Consider the following 17500-nt stretch of genomic DNA (forward strand, 5'->3'; position numbering starts at 1 on the left):
TGAGTCTCTAGTGAGTCTCTAGTGAGTCTCTAGTGAGTCTCTAGTAAGTCTCTAGTGAGTCTCTAGTGAGTCTCCAGTAAGTCTCTAGTGAATCTCTAGTGAGTCTCTAGTAAGTCTCTAGTGAGTCTCTAGTGAGTCTCTAGTGAATCTCTAGTGAGTCTTTAGTGAGTCTCTAGTAAGTCTCTAGTGAGTCTCTAGTGAGTCTCTAGTGAGTCTCTAGTGAGTTTCTAGTGAGTCTCTAGTGAGACTCTAGTGACAGACGATTAGCTGTCCAGCTACTGACTGGGTGAGATTTGGTTCTGGGTACTGAAATTCAATTTGAGCAAGTATATCTGTTCAGCTGTTTAGCAACAACTACTGTCACTTGTATTAGCTTTTAACAACATCAATATAGACACAGAACTGCTGTACAGTAAACTCACTTGATGTAGAAGCTGTTCTGTCCACAGTTGCTGATGAAGTCATATGATTTGTCCAGAGGTTCTTCAGACAGGTAACTGTAGCTGTAGCTGCTCTCGGGTACCACCAGAACATAGTCCTGACACACACAATGATGGTAGGTTATATAGATTCTATAGGTTATATAGATTCTATAGGTTATATAGATTCTATAGGTTATATAGATTCTATAGGTTGTATAGATTCCATAGGTTGTATAGATTATTTGGGTTGTGTAGATTCCATAGCTTGTATAGATTCCATAGGTTATATAGATTCCATAGGTTATAGGTTATATAGATTCTATACGCTATATAGATTCTATAGGTTATATAGATTCTATAGGTTATATAGATTCTATACGTTATATAGATTATATAGGTTGTATAGATTCCATAGGTTATATAGATTATATGGGTTGTATAGATTCCATAGGTTATATAGATTATATAGGTTATATAGATTCTATAGGTTATATAGATTATATGGGTTGTATAGATTCCATAGGTTATATAAATTATATGGGTTGTATAGATTCCATAGGTTATATAGATTCTATAGGTTATATGGGGTGTATAAATTCTATAGGTTATATAGATTATATGGGTTGTATAGATTCTATAGGTTATATAGATTATATGGGTTGTATCGATTCTATAGGTTGTATAGATTCCATAGGTTGTATAGATTCTATCGGATGTATAGATTCCATAGGTTGTATAGATTCCATAGGTTATATAGACTCCATAGGTTGTATATATATTCTATAGTTAGTATTTATTCTATAGGTTGTATAAATTCTATAGGTTATATAGATTAAATTGGTTCTGTAGATTCCATAGGTTATATAGATTCTACAGACTGTATAGATTATATAGGTTCTATAGATTCTATAGGTTATATAGATTCCATAGGTTATATAGATTCTATAGGTTCGATAGATTCTATAGGTTATATAGATCAAACTAGTTCTATAGATTCCATAGGTTATATAGATTCTATAGGTTCGATAGATTCTATAGGTTATATAGATCAAACTAGTTCTATAGATTCCATAGGTTATATAGATTATATAGGTTCTATAGATGACATAGGTTATATAGATTCTATAGATTTTATTGGTCATATATATTCCATAGGTTATATAGATTATATAGGTTCTATAGATTCCATAGGTTATATAGATTCTATAGGTTGAATAGATTCCATAGGTTGTATAGATTATATAGATTCTATTGGTTCTATAGATTTTATAGGTTATATAGATTCCATAGGTTGTTCACCACCAGAACTTAGTCCTAATAGGCTGCGCCACTCGGGAGTATCTTTCAGTACAGTGTAGACATTGGCCCAGTCTTCCTGGATGAACTCACCAGCCAGAGTGTTTTGCCATCGGGGACCTGGACAGTCAGGAAGATCTCGTTGTCCGTCACGTCCAGAATGATCTGGTTCTCGGAGATCAGAACGCTACGGCAACCATAACCATGGGGACAGAAGGAGGCGTTGGCATGGCCTGGAAGAGGAATGATGATCATTCAAAATCACAAAGAGAATACAACTGTCAAAAGATTCCACTGTCAAAAGATTCAACTGTCAAAAGATTCAACTGTCAAAAGAGTCAACTGTCAAAAGATTCAACTGTCAAAAGATTCAACTGTCAAAAGATTCAACTGTCAAAAGATTCAACTGTCAAAAGATTCAACTGTCAAAAGATTCAAATGCCAAAAGATTCAACTGTCAAAAGATTCAAATGCCAAAAGATTCAACTGGCAAAAGATTCAACTGTCAAAAGATTCAAATGTCAAAAGATTCAACTGTCAAAAGATTCAAATTCCAAAAGATTCAAATGCCAAAAGATTCAACTGTCAAAAGATTCAAATGCCAAAAGATTCAAATGTCAAAAGATTCAACTGTCAAAAGATTCAACTGATTTTTCAGTCTCCGTACTTGGTTCCTGTGTTTTGCTCATTCGACTCATTCATGAAAGTCCTAAAAGTATTCTGCTATTGAGCATTTGTAGGACCTAAAATGAGGCATGGCTTCATTGTTGGCTTTTATACATAAATGCTTGACTAGGAATGCCTTGAAGATTGACCAGTAGATCACGATCGACAGATTGGTGTGCGTTAGGGGGCTCACCCTGCCAGATGCGTCCCCCGTTGATGAAGACCTGGACAGGGTAAGTGGGGTGGAGGGGCTGGTGGTAGTGGAGGATGAACACATAGCGACCCAGAGTATGGACACGGCCAGAGTACACTGCTGCATTCTGGAGTACAAGAACAGACAGAAGATATTTACATGGATCCCTGAAGTCATTGTTTGGCAGAAAACGAGAAGTATGTGACTTTCAGAATACGTTATCAATCTGTGGGGACTGACTATGAGAGGAGATCTAGAAAGCTTGGAGATATAACAAATGAGTTGTTGCTTTTTGATAATAAATGAACACCTAAAGTCAGCTCTCTCTTGAGAAAGAGGTTCCCAAATAAAAATGTCCTAGACCAGGTAGCGGAGTAAAATGACGATAAAATCAAATATATTTGAAGAGGCACCTGGCTGTTATCAAGGCGGAAGTGGTCCACGTTATCCGCCGCGGTGGGAGGATGGGCTCCTGCCGGCTCTAGGGGGGGGTCATCAGGGGAGGCCAGGACAGGCTCCTGGACCGATAACCCTTGACCTTCCTTCAACACCAGCGAATCAGACGGGGTCTGGAACCTCGACGGGATACAGGACGAACTGGGGAGGGAGAAATAGAGGAGGGAGTGGAAGAAGAAGGGAAAGGAGAGGGTAGAGGAAGAGAGAGGGTAGAGGGAGGGAAGAGTGTAGAGGAAGAGGAGGGGAGAGGGTGGGAGGGAGGGAAAGGGTAGAGGAAGAAGAGAGGGTAGAGGGAGAGGAGGGAGGGGGTAGAGGGAGAGGAGAGGGTAGGTTAGGGTAGGAGAGAGAGAGAGGGTAGGAGAGGAAAGGAGGAGTGAGGGAAGAGGGGATGAGAAGAGAGGAGAAGAGGAAAGGGGAAGATAAGAGAGGAGAAGAGAGAAGAAGAGAAGGGAAAGAGGACAGGGGAAGAGGTGAGAGGAGAGGAGAATGGAGGTAGGAACAGAGGGGGAGGGAGAAAAGAGAGTGGACCTACAGTAAGTCTAGGTGAGATACAGTGTACCTACAGTAAGTCTAGGTGGGATACAGTGGACCTACAGTAAGTCTAGGTGAGATACAGTGGACCTACAGTAAGTCTAGGTGGGATACAGTGGACCTACAGTAAGTCTAGGTGAGATACAGTGGACCTACAGTAAGTCTAGGTGAGATACAGTGGACCTACAGTAAGTCTAGGTGAGATACAGTGGACCTACAGTAAGTCTAGGTGAGATACAGTGGACCTACAGTAAGTCTAGGTGGGATACAGTGTACCTACAGTAAGTCTAGGTGAGATACAGTGTATCTACAGTAAGTCTAGGTGATAGTAAAGGTGCATGGTCTGTTTACCTGTCAGGTGAGATACAGTGTATCTACAGTAAGTCTAGGTGAGATACAGTGTACCTACAGTAAGTCTAGGTGATATTAAAGGTACATGGTCTGTTTACCTGTCAGGTGAGATACAGTGGACCTTAGGCGCCAGGTATTCCATAGTGAACTTCTCCCGAGGAACCAGGTACACTTTGTGCTGGAAGAAAGATCAACAAAGGTTCCTTAAAAATGTGATTTTCCTGTGTTTTATACATATTTCCACACTATGAGGTTGGAATAATATTGCGAAAATGCCCTTTTAGCCCGTTTTGGTGGGTTGGAGTTTTGGCCTTCCATGGTGACATCACCATCCGCTAAATTAGTTAATAGACCAATAAGAAAGAAAGTTCCACACCTCTTTGTCAATTACAGCAAATTTTCAGTTATCCCCTCCCCACACAGACCACTCTGAGACAGTCAGACAGTAAAATTCTTGCTTGACAAATTGCCCTTTGCTAAGAAGCTATTTTTGTTTATTCTTTACCATTTTAATTGAAAACAATTAATTGCTTCCAAGAAACGATTTGATATTGAGATAAAAAAAAAAAAAATGGATGCAGAGAACCTTCAACCGACGCAAATCCAAAGGGCGAAAGGTGACAGCCTTGTCTTGTGCCTCTTCCGATAAAGATCACCTTTGAAACATGATTTGATGGTCAAACAATGGCTGCGTCCCAATAATCTCTGCTCCCTCCTGAAGGTTTCAGAGTTGGTCACGGGTGCACCTCGGCCACGCTCAAGGTTCTAAACGACATCATAACTACCATCGATAAGAGACGTAGTCATCGACCTGGCCAAGGCTTTCGACTCTGTCAATCACCACATTCTTATTGGCAGACTCGACAGCCTCGGTTTCTCAAATGATTGCCTCGCCTGGTTCACCAACTACTTCTCTGATAGAGTTCAGTGTGTCAAATCGGAGGGCCTGTCTGGACCTCTGACAGTCTCTATGGGTGTGCCACAGGGTTCAATTCTCGGACCGACTCTCTTTTCTGTATACATCAATGATGTTGCTCTTGCTGCTGGTGATTCTCTGATCCACCTCTACGCAGACGACACCATTCTGTATACTTCTGGCCCCTCCTTGGACACTGTGTTAACTAACCTCCAGACGAGCTTCAATGCCATACAACTCTCCTTCCGTGGCCTCCAACTGCTCTTAAACGCATGTAAAACTAAATGCATGATTTTCAATCGATCGCTGCCCGCACCTGCCTGCCTGTCCAGCATCACTACCCTGAACGGTTCTGACTTAGAATATGTGGACAACTACAAATAACTGGGTGTCTGGTAGACTGTAAACTCTCCTTCCAGACTCACATTAAGCATCTCCAATCCAAAATGAAATCTAGAATCGGCTTCCTATATCGCAACACTCATGCTGCCAAACATACCCTTGTAAAACTGACCATCCTACCGATCCTCGACTTCGGTGATGTCATCTATAAAATAGCCTCCAACACTCTACTCAACAAACTGGATGCAGTCTATCACAGTGCCATCCGTTTTGTCACCAAAGTCCCATATACTACCCCCCATTGCAACCTGTACGCTCTCGTTGGTTGGCCCTCGCTTCATACTTGTCGCCAAACCCACTGGCTACAGGTTATCTACAAGTCTCTGCTAGGTAAAGCCCCACCCTATCTCAGCTCGCTGGTCACCATAGCAGCACACACTCGTAGCACGCGCTCCAGCAGGTATATCTCACTGGTCACCCCCAAAGCCAATTCCTTCTTTGGTCGTCTTTCCTTCCAGTTCTCTGCTGCCCATGACTGGAACGAATTGCAAAAATCTCTGAAGCTGGAGACTCACATCCCCCTTACTAGGTTTAAGCACCAGCTGTCAGAGCAGCTCACAGATCACTGCACCTGTAGACAGCCCATCTGTAAACAGCCCATCCAACTACCTCATCCCCATACAGTATTTATTTATTTTGCTCCTTTGCACCCCAGTATCTCTACCTGCACATTAATCTTCTGCCGATCTACCATTCCAGTGTTTAATTGCTATATTGTAATTACTTTGCCACCATGGCCTATTTATTTCCTTAACTTACCTCATTTGCACACGCTGTATATAGACTTTTTGTTTTCTTTTGTTCTACTGTATTATTGACTTGTTAATTGTTTACTCCATGTGTAACTCTGTGTTGTCTGTTCACACTGCTATGCTTTATCTTGGCCAGGTCGCAGTTGCAAATGAGAACTTGTTCTCAACAAGCCTACCTGGTTAAATAAAGGTGAAATAAAATAAATAAATAAATAAAGTGTTCACTACTCACCACTAGTTTAAAAACATTGGTTTGGTGTAGGCATGGGCCTACAATCATTTTTTTTTTTCAAATCCATGAAGGTAAGTGAATGAATGCACATTTCAGGAGAAAAGAGAGATGATTTAAAAACCAAGCACTGCTGACCATCGACTGCTCTGTGTTTAACCCATGATCAACCCATTTAACCCATCATGTTGATAAAGCGGCAGGTAGCCTAGCGGTAGAGAGCGTTGAGCCAGTAACCCGAAAGGTCGCTGGTTTGAATCCAGAAGCCGACTAGTTGAAAAACCTGTCAATGTGCCCTTGAGCAAGGCACTTAACCTTCACCGCTCCTGTAAATCAGTCTGCATAAGAGTGTCTGCTAAATATACCTAACATGTCTATATAAACAGTATTACCAGGAGGAAGCTGGCTCTGTCAGCGATCAGTTGGACCTCAGCATCAGTAGGGAGAGTAAAGACAGCCACGCGATTCATCTCATCGATGGTTACCACCCGACACAGGAAACTACACAGAAAGAGAGAGAGAGAGAGAGAGAGACAGAGATGAATGATCGGTCAGGCTACACATTGAGAAGAGATAACATCCATTCATGACACACCAATGGCAGCCAGCTTCTTATATTGACAGCAACAGCTGTAAACAAAACAAAACACACACACACACCTGTATTTGCAGGGCAGCACCGTGACGTGGTGCTGGTGTGTCCTTCCGCCAGGTGTGTTGACGGACACAGAGATGGTCTGTGGTGCTTCCTCCTCACTGGCGTATTCTACCACCAGAACATAGTCCCCGGGACGGGGCACACGACTACGCATCTGGACATTTAGCTGAGAGAGGAGAGACCCTATTTCAATCAGTGTTAACCCAGCTATGCTTCTGGACATTTAGCTGAGAGAGGAGAGACCCTATTTCAATCAGTGTTAACCCAGCTATGCTTCTGGACATTTAGCTGAGAGAGGAGAGACAGTCAGTGTTAACCCAGCTATGCTTCTGGACATTTAGCTGAGAGAGGAGAGACAGTCCGTGTTAACCCAGCTATGCATCTGGACATTTAGCTGAGAGAGGAGAGACAGTCAGTGTTAACCCAGCTATACATCTGGACATTTAGCTGAGAGAGGAGAGACAGTCAGTGTTAACCCAGCTATGCTTCTGGACATTTAGCTGAGAGAGGAGAGACAGTCAGTGTTAACCCAGCTATGCATCTGGACATTTAGCTGAGAGAGGAGAGACCCTATTTCAGTCAGTGTTAACCCAGCTATGCATCTGGACATTTAGCTGAGAGAGGAGAGACAGTCAGTGTTAACCCAGCTATACATCTGGACATTTAGCTGAGAGAGGAGAGACAGTCAGTGTTAACCCAGCTATACATCTGGACATTTAGCTGAGAGAGGAGAGACAGTCAGTGTTAACCCAGCTATGCATCTGGACATTTAGCTGAGAGAGGAGAGACAGTCAGTGTTAACCCAGCTATGCATCTGGACATTTAGCTGAGAGAGGAGAGACAGTCAGTGTTAACCCAGCTATACATCTGGACATTTAGCTGAGAGAGGAGAGACAGTCAGTGTTAACCCAGCTATGCTTCTGGACATTTAGCTGAGAGAGGAGAGACAGTCAGTGTTAACCCAGCCATACATCTGGACATTTAGCTGAGAGAGGAGAGACCCTATTTCAGTCAGTGTTAACCCAGCTATGCATCTGGACATTTAGCTGAGAGAGGAGAGACAGTCAGTGTTAACCCAGCCATACATCTGGACATTTAGCTGAGAGAGGAGAGACCCTATTTCAGTCAGTGTTAAGCCAGCTATGCTTCTGGACATTTAGCTGAGAGAGGAGAGACCCTATTTCAGTCAGTGTTAACCCAGCTATGCATCTGGACATTTAGCTGAGAGAGGAGAGACAGTCAGTGTTAACCCAGCTATGCATCTGGACATTTAGCTGAGAGAGGAGAGACCCTATTTCAATCAGTGTTAACCCAACTATGAATCTGGACATTTAGCTGAGAGAGGAGAGACAGTCAGTGTTAACCCAGCTATACATCTGGACATTTAGCTGAGAGAGGAGAGACAGTCAGTGTTAACCCAGCTATGCATCTGGACATTTAGCTGAGAGAGGAGAGACAGTCAGTGTTAACCCAGCTATGCATCTGGACATTTAGCTGAGAGAGGAGAGACAGTCAGTGTTAACCCAGCTATGCATCTGGACATTTAGCTGAGAGAGGAGAGACAGTCAGTGTTAACCCAGCTATACATCTGGACATTTAGCTGAGAGAGGAGAGACCCTATTTCAATCAGTGTTCAGTCATTACATTTAAAGTTATAACATACTCATCCATACCATTACACACACACACCATCACACACACACACACACACCATCACACACACCATCAACCACACACACACACACCATCACCCACACACACAGTCACCCACACACACACACCATCACACACACAATCACCCACACACACAATCACCCACACACACACACACACACACACACACACACACACACACACACCATCACACACACACACACACACCATCACACACACACACACCATCAACCACACACACACACACCATCACCCACACACACAGTCACCCACACACACACACCATCACACACACAATCACCCACACACACAATCACCCACACACACACACACACACACACACACACACACACACACACACACACACACACACACACACACACACACACTACTCTCCTTCTCTACTCACATTGCTGCCACTGCAGACGGCCATGTCCGGGTGGAGAGGGGTGATCCTCTCCTGGTGACAGGGTCTGGGCAGGTGGTTGTCGAACCTGCAGCTGGCATCGTTACCAGAGATGGAGGGGAACCCATCCAGAGACAGATACTTGTAGAGCAAACAGCTATCAGGGAGAGACACAGAGAGACACAGAGAGACAAGTTCAATTATATTCTATTGCTGTAATACATTATATTACAGAAATACTGAGCCTTTAGAAAACAGATTGTACCAAAATAATATGACTTTCAAGGGGGTTTGTGATTAACATCCAATGCAACAGACAAATAGATGGACAAAGGGGGGGGAGGAGGATGAAGGGGAGGAGGTGGAAGAGGAGGAGGATCAAGACGAAGAAGAGGATGAAGAGGAGGTGAAGAAGTAGAAGAGGAGGAGGAGGTGAAAGAGGAAGGAGGTGAAAGAAGAGGGGGAAGAGGAGGAGGGTAGAGGAGGAGGTGGAAGAGGAGGAGGGGGAAGAAGAGGAGGAGGAGAAGGAGGAAGAGGGTAGAGGAGGAGGAGGAAGAGGAGGAGGTGGAAGAGGATGAGGGTAGAGGAGGAGGAGGAAGAGGAGGAGGGTGAAGAGGAGGAGGGGGAAGAGGAGGAGGAGGAAGGGGAAGAGGGGGAGGGTAGAGGAGGAGGGTAGAGGAGGAGGAAGAAGAGGCGAAGGGTAGAGGAGGAGGAGGAGGAAGAGGAGGAGGTGGAAGAGGAGGAGGGTAGAGGAGGAGGAAGAGGAGGAGGTGGAAGAGGAGGAGGAGGGTAGAGGAGGAGGAGGAAGAGGAGGAGGTGGAAGAGGAGGAGGGTAGAGGAGGAGGAAGAAGAGTAGGAGGGTAGAGGAGGAGGAAGAGGAGGAGGTGGAAGAGGAGGAGGAGGGTAGAGGAGGAGGAGGAAGAGGAGGAGGTGGAAGAGGAGGAGGGTAGAGGAGGAGGAAGAAGGGGAGGAGGGTAGAGGAGGAGGAGGAAGAGGAGGTGGAGGAAGAGGAGGAGGGTAGTGGAGGAGGAAGAAGAGTAGGAGGTGGAAGAGGAGGAGGGTAGAGGAGGAGGAGGAAGAGGAGGAGGAGGAAGAGGAGGAGGTGGAAGAGGAGGAGGTGGAAGAGGAGGAGGAGGGTAGAGGAGGTGGAGGAGGAGGAGGGTAGAGGAGGAGGAAGAGGACCTACTTGTGGCTGGTATCCAGGGCAGGCCTGTAGGAGCATGGCTCAGTCACTTTGATCTGGAGAATGGGAGCTTCATAGTAGGCACTGGGCAGGAGCACCAGGTAGTCCTGGGTTTAAAAACAGACTCCACATCAATCAGAAGTCATCCATTTAAATCATATACATGATGGCAAATGTCCTGTGTCGCAATGTATTATGCACTGGGCAATAACACCACAGGGAGGACGATGGACCTTACACAACAACAACAACAACATGGAGGACGATGGATGTTACACAACAACAACAACAACATGGAGGACGATGGATGTTACACAACAACAACAACAACATGGAGGACGATGGATGTTACACAACAACAACAACAACATGGAGGACGATGGATGTTACACAACAACAACAACAACATGGAGGACGATGGATGTTACACAACAACAACAACAACATGGAGGACGATGGATGTTACACAACAACAACAACAACATGGAGGACGATGGATGTTACACAACAACAACAACAACATGGAGGACGATGGATGTTACACAACAACAACAACATGGAGGACGATGGATGTTACACAACAACAACAACATGGAGGACGATGGATGTTACACAACAATAACAACAACATGGAGGACGATGGATGTTACACAACAACAACAACAACATGGAGGACGATGGATGTTACACAACAACAACAACAACATGGAGGACGATGGATGTTACACAACAACAACAACAACAACAACATGGAGGACGATGGATGTTACACAACAACAACAACAACATGGAGGACGATGGATGTTACACAACAACAACAACAACAACAACATGGAGGACGATGGATGTTACACAACAACAACAACAACAACAACATGGAGGACGATGGATGTTACACAACAACAACAACAACATGGAGGACGATGGATGTTACACAACAACAACAACAACAACAACATGGAGGACGATGGATGTTACACAACAACAACAACAACATGGAGGACGATGGATGTTACACAACAACAACAACAACAACAACATGGAGGACGATGGATGTTACACAACAACAACAACAACAACAACATGGAGGACGATGGATGTTACACAACAACAACAACAACATGGAGGACGATGGATGTTACACAACAACAACAACAACATGGAGGACGATGGATGTTACACAACAACAACAACAACATGGAGGACGATGGATGTTACACAACAACAACAACAACAACAACATGGAGGACGATGGATGTTACACAACAATAACAACAACATGGAGGACGATGGATGTTACACAACAACAACAACAACATGGAGGACGATGGATGTTACACAACAACAACAACAACATGGAGGACGATGGATGTTACACAACAACAACAACAACATGGAGGACGATGGACCTTACACAACAACAACAACAACATGGAGGACGATGGATGTTACACAACAACAACAACATGGAGGACGATGGATGTTACACAACAACAACAACAACAGGGAGGACGATGGATGTTACACAACAACAACAACAACATGGAGGACGATGGATGTTACACAACAACAACAACATGGAGGACGATGGATGTTACACAACAACAACAACATGGAGGACGATGGATGTTACACAACAACAACAACATGGAGGACGATGGACCTTACACAACAACAACAACAACAACATGGAGGACGATGGATGTTACACAACAACAACATGGAGGACGATGGATGTTACACAACAACAACAACAACATGGAGGACGATGGATGTTACACAACAACAACAACAACATGGAGGACGATGGATGTTACACAACAACAACATGGAGGACGATGGATGTTACACAACAACAACAACAACATGGAGGACGATGGATGTTACACAACAACAACATGGAGGACGATGGATGTTACACAACAACAACATGGAGGACGATGGATGTTACACAACAACAACAACAACATGGAGGACGATGGATGTTACACAACAACAACAACAACATGGAGGACGATGGATGTTACACAACAACAACAACAACAACATGGAGGACGATGGATGTTACACAACAACAACAACAACAACATGGAGGACGATGGATGTTACACAACAACAACAACAACAGGGAGGACGATGGATGTTACACAACAACAACAACAACATGGAGGACGATGGATGTTACACAACAACAACAACAACAGGGAGGACGATGGATGTTACACAACAACAACAACAACATGGAGGACGATGGATGTTACACAACAACAACAACAACATGGAGGACGATGGATGTTACACAACAACAACATGGAGGACGATGGATGTTACACAACAACAACAACAACATGGAGGACGATGGATGTTACACAACAACAACAACAACAACATGGAGGACGATGGATGTTACACAACAACAAAAACAACATGGAGGACGATGGATGTTACACAACAACAACAACAACATGGAGGACGATGGATGTTACACAACAACAACAACAACAACAACATGGAGGACGATGGATGTTACACAACAACAACAACAACAACAACATGGAGGACGATGGATGTTACACAACAACAACAACAACAACAACATGGAGGACGATGGATGTTACACAACAACAACAACAACATGGAGGACGATGGATGTTACACAACAACAACAACAACAACAACATGGAGGACGATGGATGTTACACAACAACAACAACAACAACAACATGGAGGACGATGGATGTTACACAACAACAACAACAACATGGAGGACGATGGATGTTACACAACAACAACAACAACAACAACATGGAGGACGATGGATGTTACACAACAACAACAACAACAACAACATGGAGGACGATGGATGTTACACAACAACAACAACAACAACAACATGGAGGACGATGGACCTTACACAACAACAACAACAACAACATGGAGGACGATGGATGTTACACAACAACACCAACAACAGGGAGGACGATGGATGTTACACAACAACAACAACAACAGGGAGGACGATGGATGTTACACAACAACAACAACAACATGGAGGACGATGGATGTTACACAACAACACCAACAACAGGGAGGACGATGGATGTTACACAACAACAACATGGAGGACGATGGATGTTACACAACAACAACAACAACATGGAGGACGATGGATGTTACACAACAACAACAACATGGAGGACGATGGATGTTACACAACAACAACAGGGAGGACGATGGATGTTACACAACAACAACAACAACAACAACAACAACAACAGGGAGGGCGATGGATGTTACACAACAACAACAACATGGAGGACGATGGATGTTACACAACAACAACAACAGGGAGGACGATGGATGTTACACAACAACAACAACAACAACAACAACAACAGGGAGGGCGATGGATGTTACACAACAACAACAACAACATGGAGGACGATGGACGTTTCAACAACAACAACAACAGGGAGGACGATGGATGTTACACAACAACAACAACAACAACAACAACAACAACAGGGAGGGCGATGGATGTTACACAACAACAACAACAACATGGAGGACGATGGATGTTACACAACAACAACAACATGGAGGACGATGGATGTTACACAACAACAACAACAACATGGAGGACGATGGATGTTACACAACAACAACATGGAGGACGATGGATGTTACACAACAACAACAACAACATGGAGGACGATGGATGTTACACAACAACAACAACAACAACATGGAGGACGATGGATGTTACACAACAACAACAACAACAGGGAGGACGATGGATGTTACACAACAACAACAACAACATGGAGGACGATGGATGTTACACAACAACACCAACAACAGGGAGGACGATGGATGTTACACAACAACAACATGGAGGACGATGGATGTTACACAACAACAACAACAACATGGAGGACGATGGATGTTACACAACAACAACAACATGGAGGACGATGGATGTTACACAACAACAACAGGGAGGACGATGGATGTTACACAACAACAACAACAACAACAGGGAGGGCGATGGATGTTACACAACAACAACAACATGGAGGACGATGGATGTTACACAACAACAACAACAGGGAGGACGATGGATGTTACACAACAACAACAACAACAACAACAACAACAGGGAGGGCGATGGATGTTACACAACAACAACAACAACATGGAGGACGATGGACGTTTCAACAACAACAACAACAGGGAGGACGATGGATGTTACACAACAACAACAACAACAACAACAACAACAACAACAGGGAGGGCGATGGATGTTACACAACAACAACAACAACATGGAGGACGATGGACGTTTCAACAACAACAACAACAACAGGGAGGACGATGGATGTTACACAACAACAACATGGAGGACGATGGATGTTACACAACAACAACAACAACATGGAGGACGATGGATGTTACACAACAACAACAACAACAACAACATGGAGGACGATGGATGTTACACAACAACAACAACAACAGGGAGGACGATGGATGTTACACAACAACAACAACAACAACAACAACAGGGAGGACGATGGATGTTACACAACAACAACAACAACATGGAGGACGATGGATGTTACACAACAACAACAACAACATGGAGGACGATGGATGTTACACAACAACAACATGGAGGACGATGGATGTTACACAACAACAACAACAACATGGAGGACGATGGATGTTACACAACAACAACAACAACAACATGGAGGACGATGGATGTTACACAACAACAAAAACAACATGGAGGACGATGGATGTTACACAACAACAACAACAACATGGAGGACGATGGATGTTACACAACAACAACAACAACAACAACATGGAGGACGATGGATGTTACACAACAACAACAACAACAACAACATGGAGGACGATGGATGTTACACAACAACAACAACAACAACAACATGGAGGACGATGGATGTTACACAACAACAACAACAACATGGAGGACGATGGATGTTACACAACAACAACAACAACAACAACATGGAGGACGATGGATGTTACACAACAACAACAACAACAACAACATGGAGGACGATGGATGTTACACAACAACAACAACAACATGGAGGACGATGGATGTTACACAACAACAACAACAACAACAACATGGAGGACGATGGATGTTACACAACAACAACAACAACAACAACATGGAGGACGATGGATGTTACACAACAACAACAACAACAACAACATGGAGGACGATGGACCTTACACAACAACAACAACAACAACATGGAGGACGATGGATGTTACACAACAACACCAACAACAGGGAGGACGATGGATGTTACACAACAACAACAACAACAGGGAGGACGATGGATGTTACACAACAACAACAACAACATGGAGGACGATGGATGTTACACAACAACACCAACAACAGGGAGGACGATGGATGTTACACAACAACAACATGGAGGACGATGGATGTTACACAACAACAACAACAACATGGAGGACGATGGATGTTACACAACAACAACAACATGGAGGACGATGGATGTTACACAACAACAACAGGGAGGACGATGGATGTTACACAACAACAACAACAACAACAACAACAACAACAGGGAGGGCGATGGATGTTACACAACAACAACAACATGGAGGACGATGGATGTTACACAACAACAACAACAGGGAGGACGATGGATGTTACACAACAACAACAACAACAACAACAACAACAGGGAGGGCGATGGATGTTACACAACAACAACAACAACATGGAGGACGATGGACGTTTCAACAACAACAACAACAGGGAGGACGATGGATGTTACACAACAACAACAACAACAACAACAACAACAACAGGGAGGGCGATGGATGTTACACAACAACAACAACAACATGGAGGACGATGGATGTTACACAACAACAACAACATGGAGGACGATGGATGTTACACAACAACAACAACAACATGGAGGACGATGGATGTTACACAACAACAACATGGAGGACGATGGATGTTACACAACAACAACAACAACATGGAGGACGATGGATGTTACACAACAACAACAACAACAACATGGAGGACGATGGATGTTACACAACAACAACAACAACAGGGAGGACGATGGATGTTACACAACAACAACAACAACATGGAGGACGATGGATGTTACACAACAACACCAACAACAGGGAGGACGATGGATGTTACACAACAACAACATGGAGGACGATGGATGTTACACAACAACAACAACAACATGGAGGACGATGGATGTTACACAACAACAACAACATGGAGGACGATGGATGTTACACAACAACAACAGGGAGGACGATGGATGTTACACAACAACAACAACAACAACAGGGAGGGCGATGGATGTTACACAACAACAACAACATGGAGGACGATGGATGTTACACAACAACAACAACAGGGAGGACGATGGATGTTACACAACAACAACAACAACAACAACAACAACAGGGAGGGCGATGGATGTTACACAACAACAACAACAACATGGAGGACGATGGACGTTTCAACAACAACAACAACAGGGAGGACGATGGATGTTACACAACAACAACAACAACAACAACAACAACAACAACAGGGAGGGCGATGGATGTTACACAACAACAACAACAACATGGAGGACGATGGACGTTTCAACAACAACAACAACAACAGGGAGGACGATGGATGTTACACAACAACAACATGGAGGACGATGGATGTTACACAACAACAACAACAACATGGAGGACGATGGATGTTACACAACAACAACAACAACAACAACATGGAGGACGATGGATGTTACACAACAACAACAACAACAGGGAGGACGATGGATGTTACACAACAACAACAACAACAACAACAACAGGGAGGGCGATGGATGTTACACAACAACAACAACAACATGGAGGACGATGGACGTTTCAACAACAACAACAACAACAGGGAGGACGATGGATGTTACACAACAACAACACATCTGAAATATACTTCATTCATTTAAATGGTATACACTGACAGAGTATCCTTCCTTGTGACCATCGCGGTCAAATTCCGACTTCCTAAATCTGGGCGAACAATAGTAACCGTATCTAATATATAGGCTAAATGTATAGGCTTCCCACCAGCAGTATGCCCTCAGCTTCGATGATCACGGTCCAGGTACCAGGGTTAAGGACGAATGGTTCTACAAAGTTATTCTGGGGCACATTGACGAAGGTAGGTTCTGAGCTGGGGGCAAACACAATCTGTTTGGACTGTTCTGAGCCTGGGAGAGAGAGAGGGGGAGATGGGAAGAGAGAGAGAGA

At 43.8% G+C, this 17500-nt stretch overlaps 1 protein-coding gene across 2 annotated transcripts in view; it reads right to left on the bottom strand.

Annotated features, from left to right (window-relative positions):
* LOC110516471 (laminin subunit alpha-5) overlaps positions 1–17500 on the bottom strand; it is a 252929-nt gene that overhangs the window by 103371 nt on the left and 132058 nt on the right. For both annotated transcript variants that reach the window (XM_036988972.1, XM_036988971.1), the window contains 10 exons: positions 17318–17460; positions 10139–10242; positions 8956–9109; positions 6875–7038; positions 6607–6715; positions 4014–4093; positions 2991–3174; positions 2578–2704; positions 1812–1951; positions 423–538 (listed from right to left, as the gene is read on the bottom strand). In XM_036988972.1, the coding sequence (XP_036844867.1) occupies positions 423–538; positions 1812–1951; positions 2578–2704; positions 2991–3174; positions 4014–4093; positions 6607–6715; positions 6875–7038; positions 8956–9109; positions 10139–10242; positions 17318–17460 (1321 nt within the window). The remainder of the gene's footprint in view (positions 1–422; positions 539–1811; positions 1952–2577; positions 2705–2990; positions 3175–4013; positions 4094–6606; positions 6716–6874; positions 7039–8955; positions 9110–10138; positions 10243–17317; positions 17461–17500) is intronic.

Source organism: Oncorhynchus mykiss, chromosome 9, assembly GCF_013265735.2.
Source record: "Oncorhynchus mykiss isolate Arlee chromosome 9, USDA_OmykA_1.1, whole genome shotgun sequence".
NCBI lineage: Eukaryota > Metazoa > Chordata > Actinopteri > Salmoniformes > Salmonidae > Oncorhynchus > Oncorhynchus mykiss.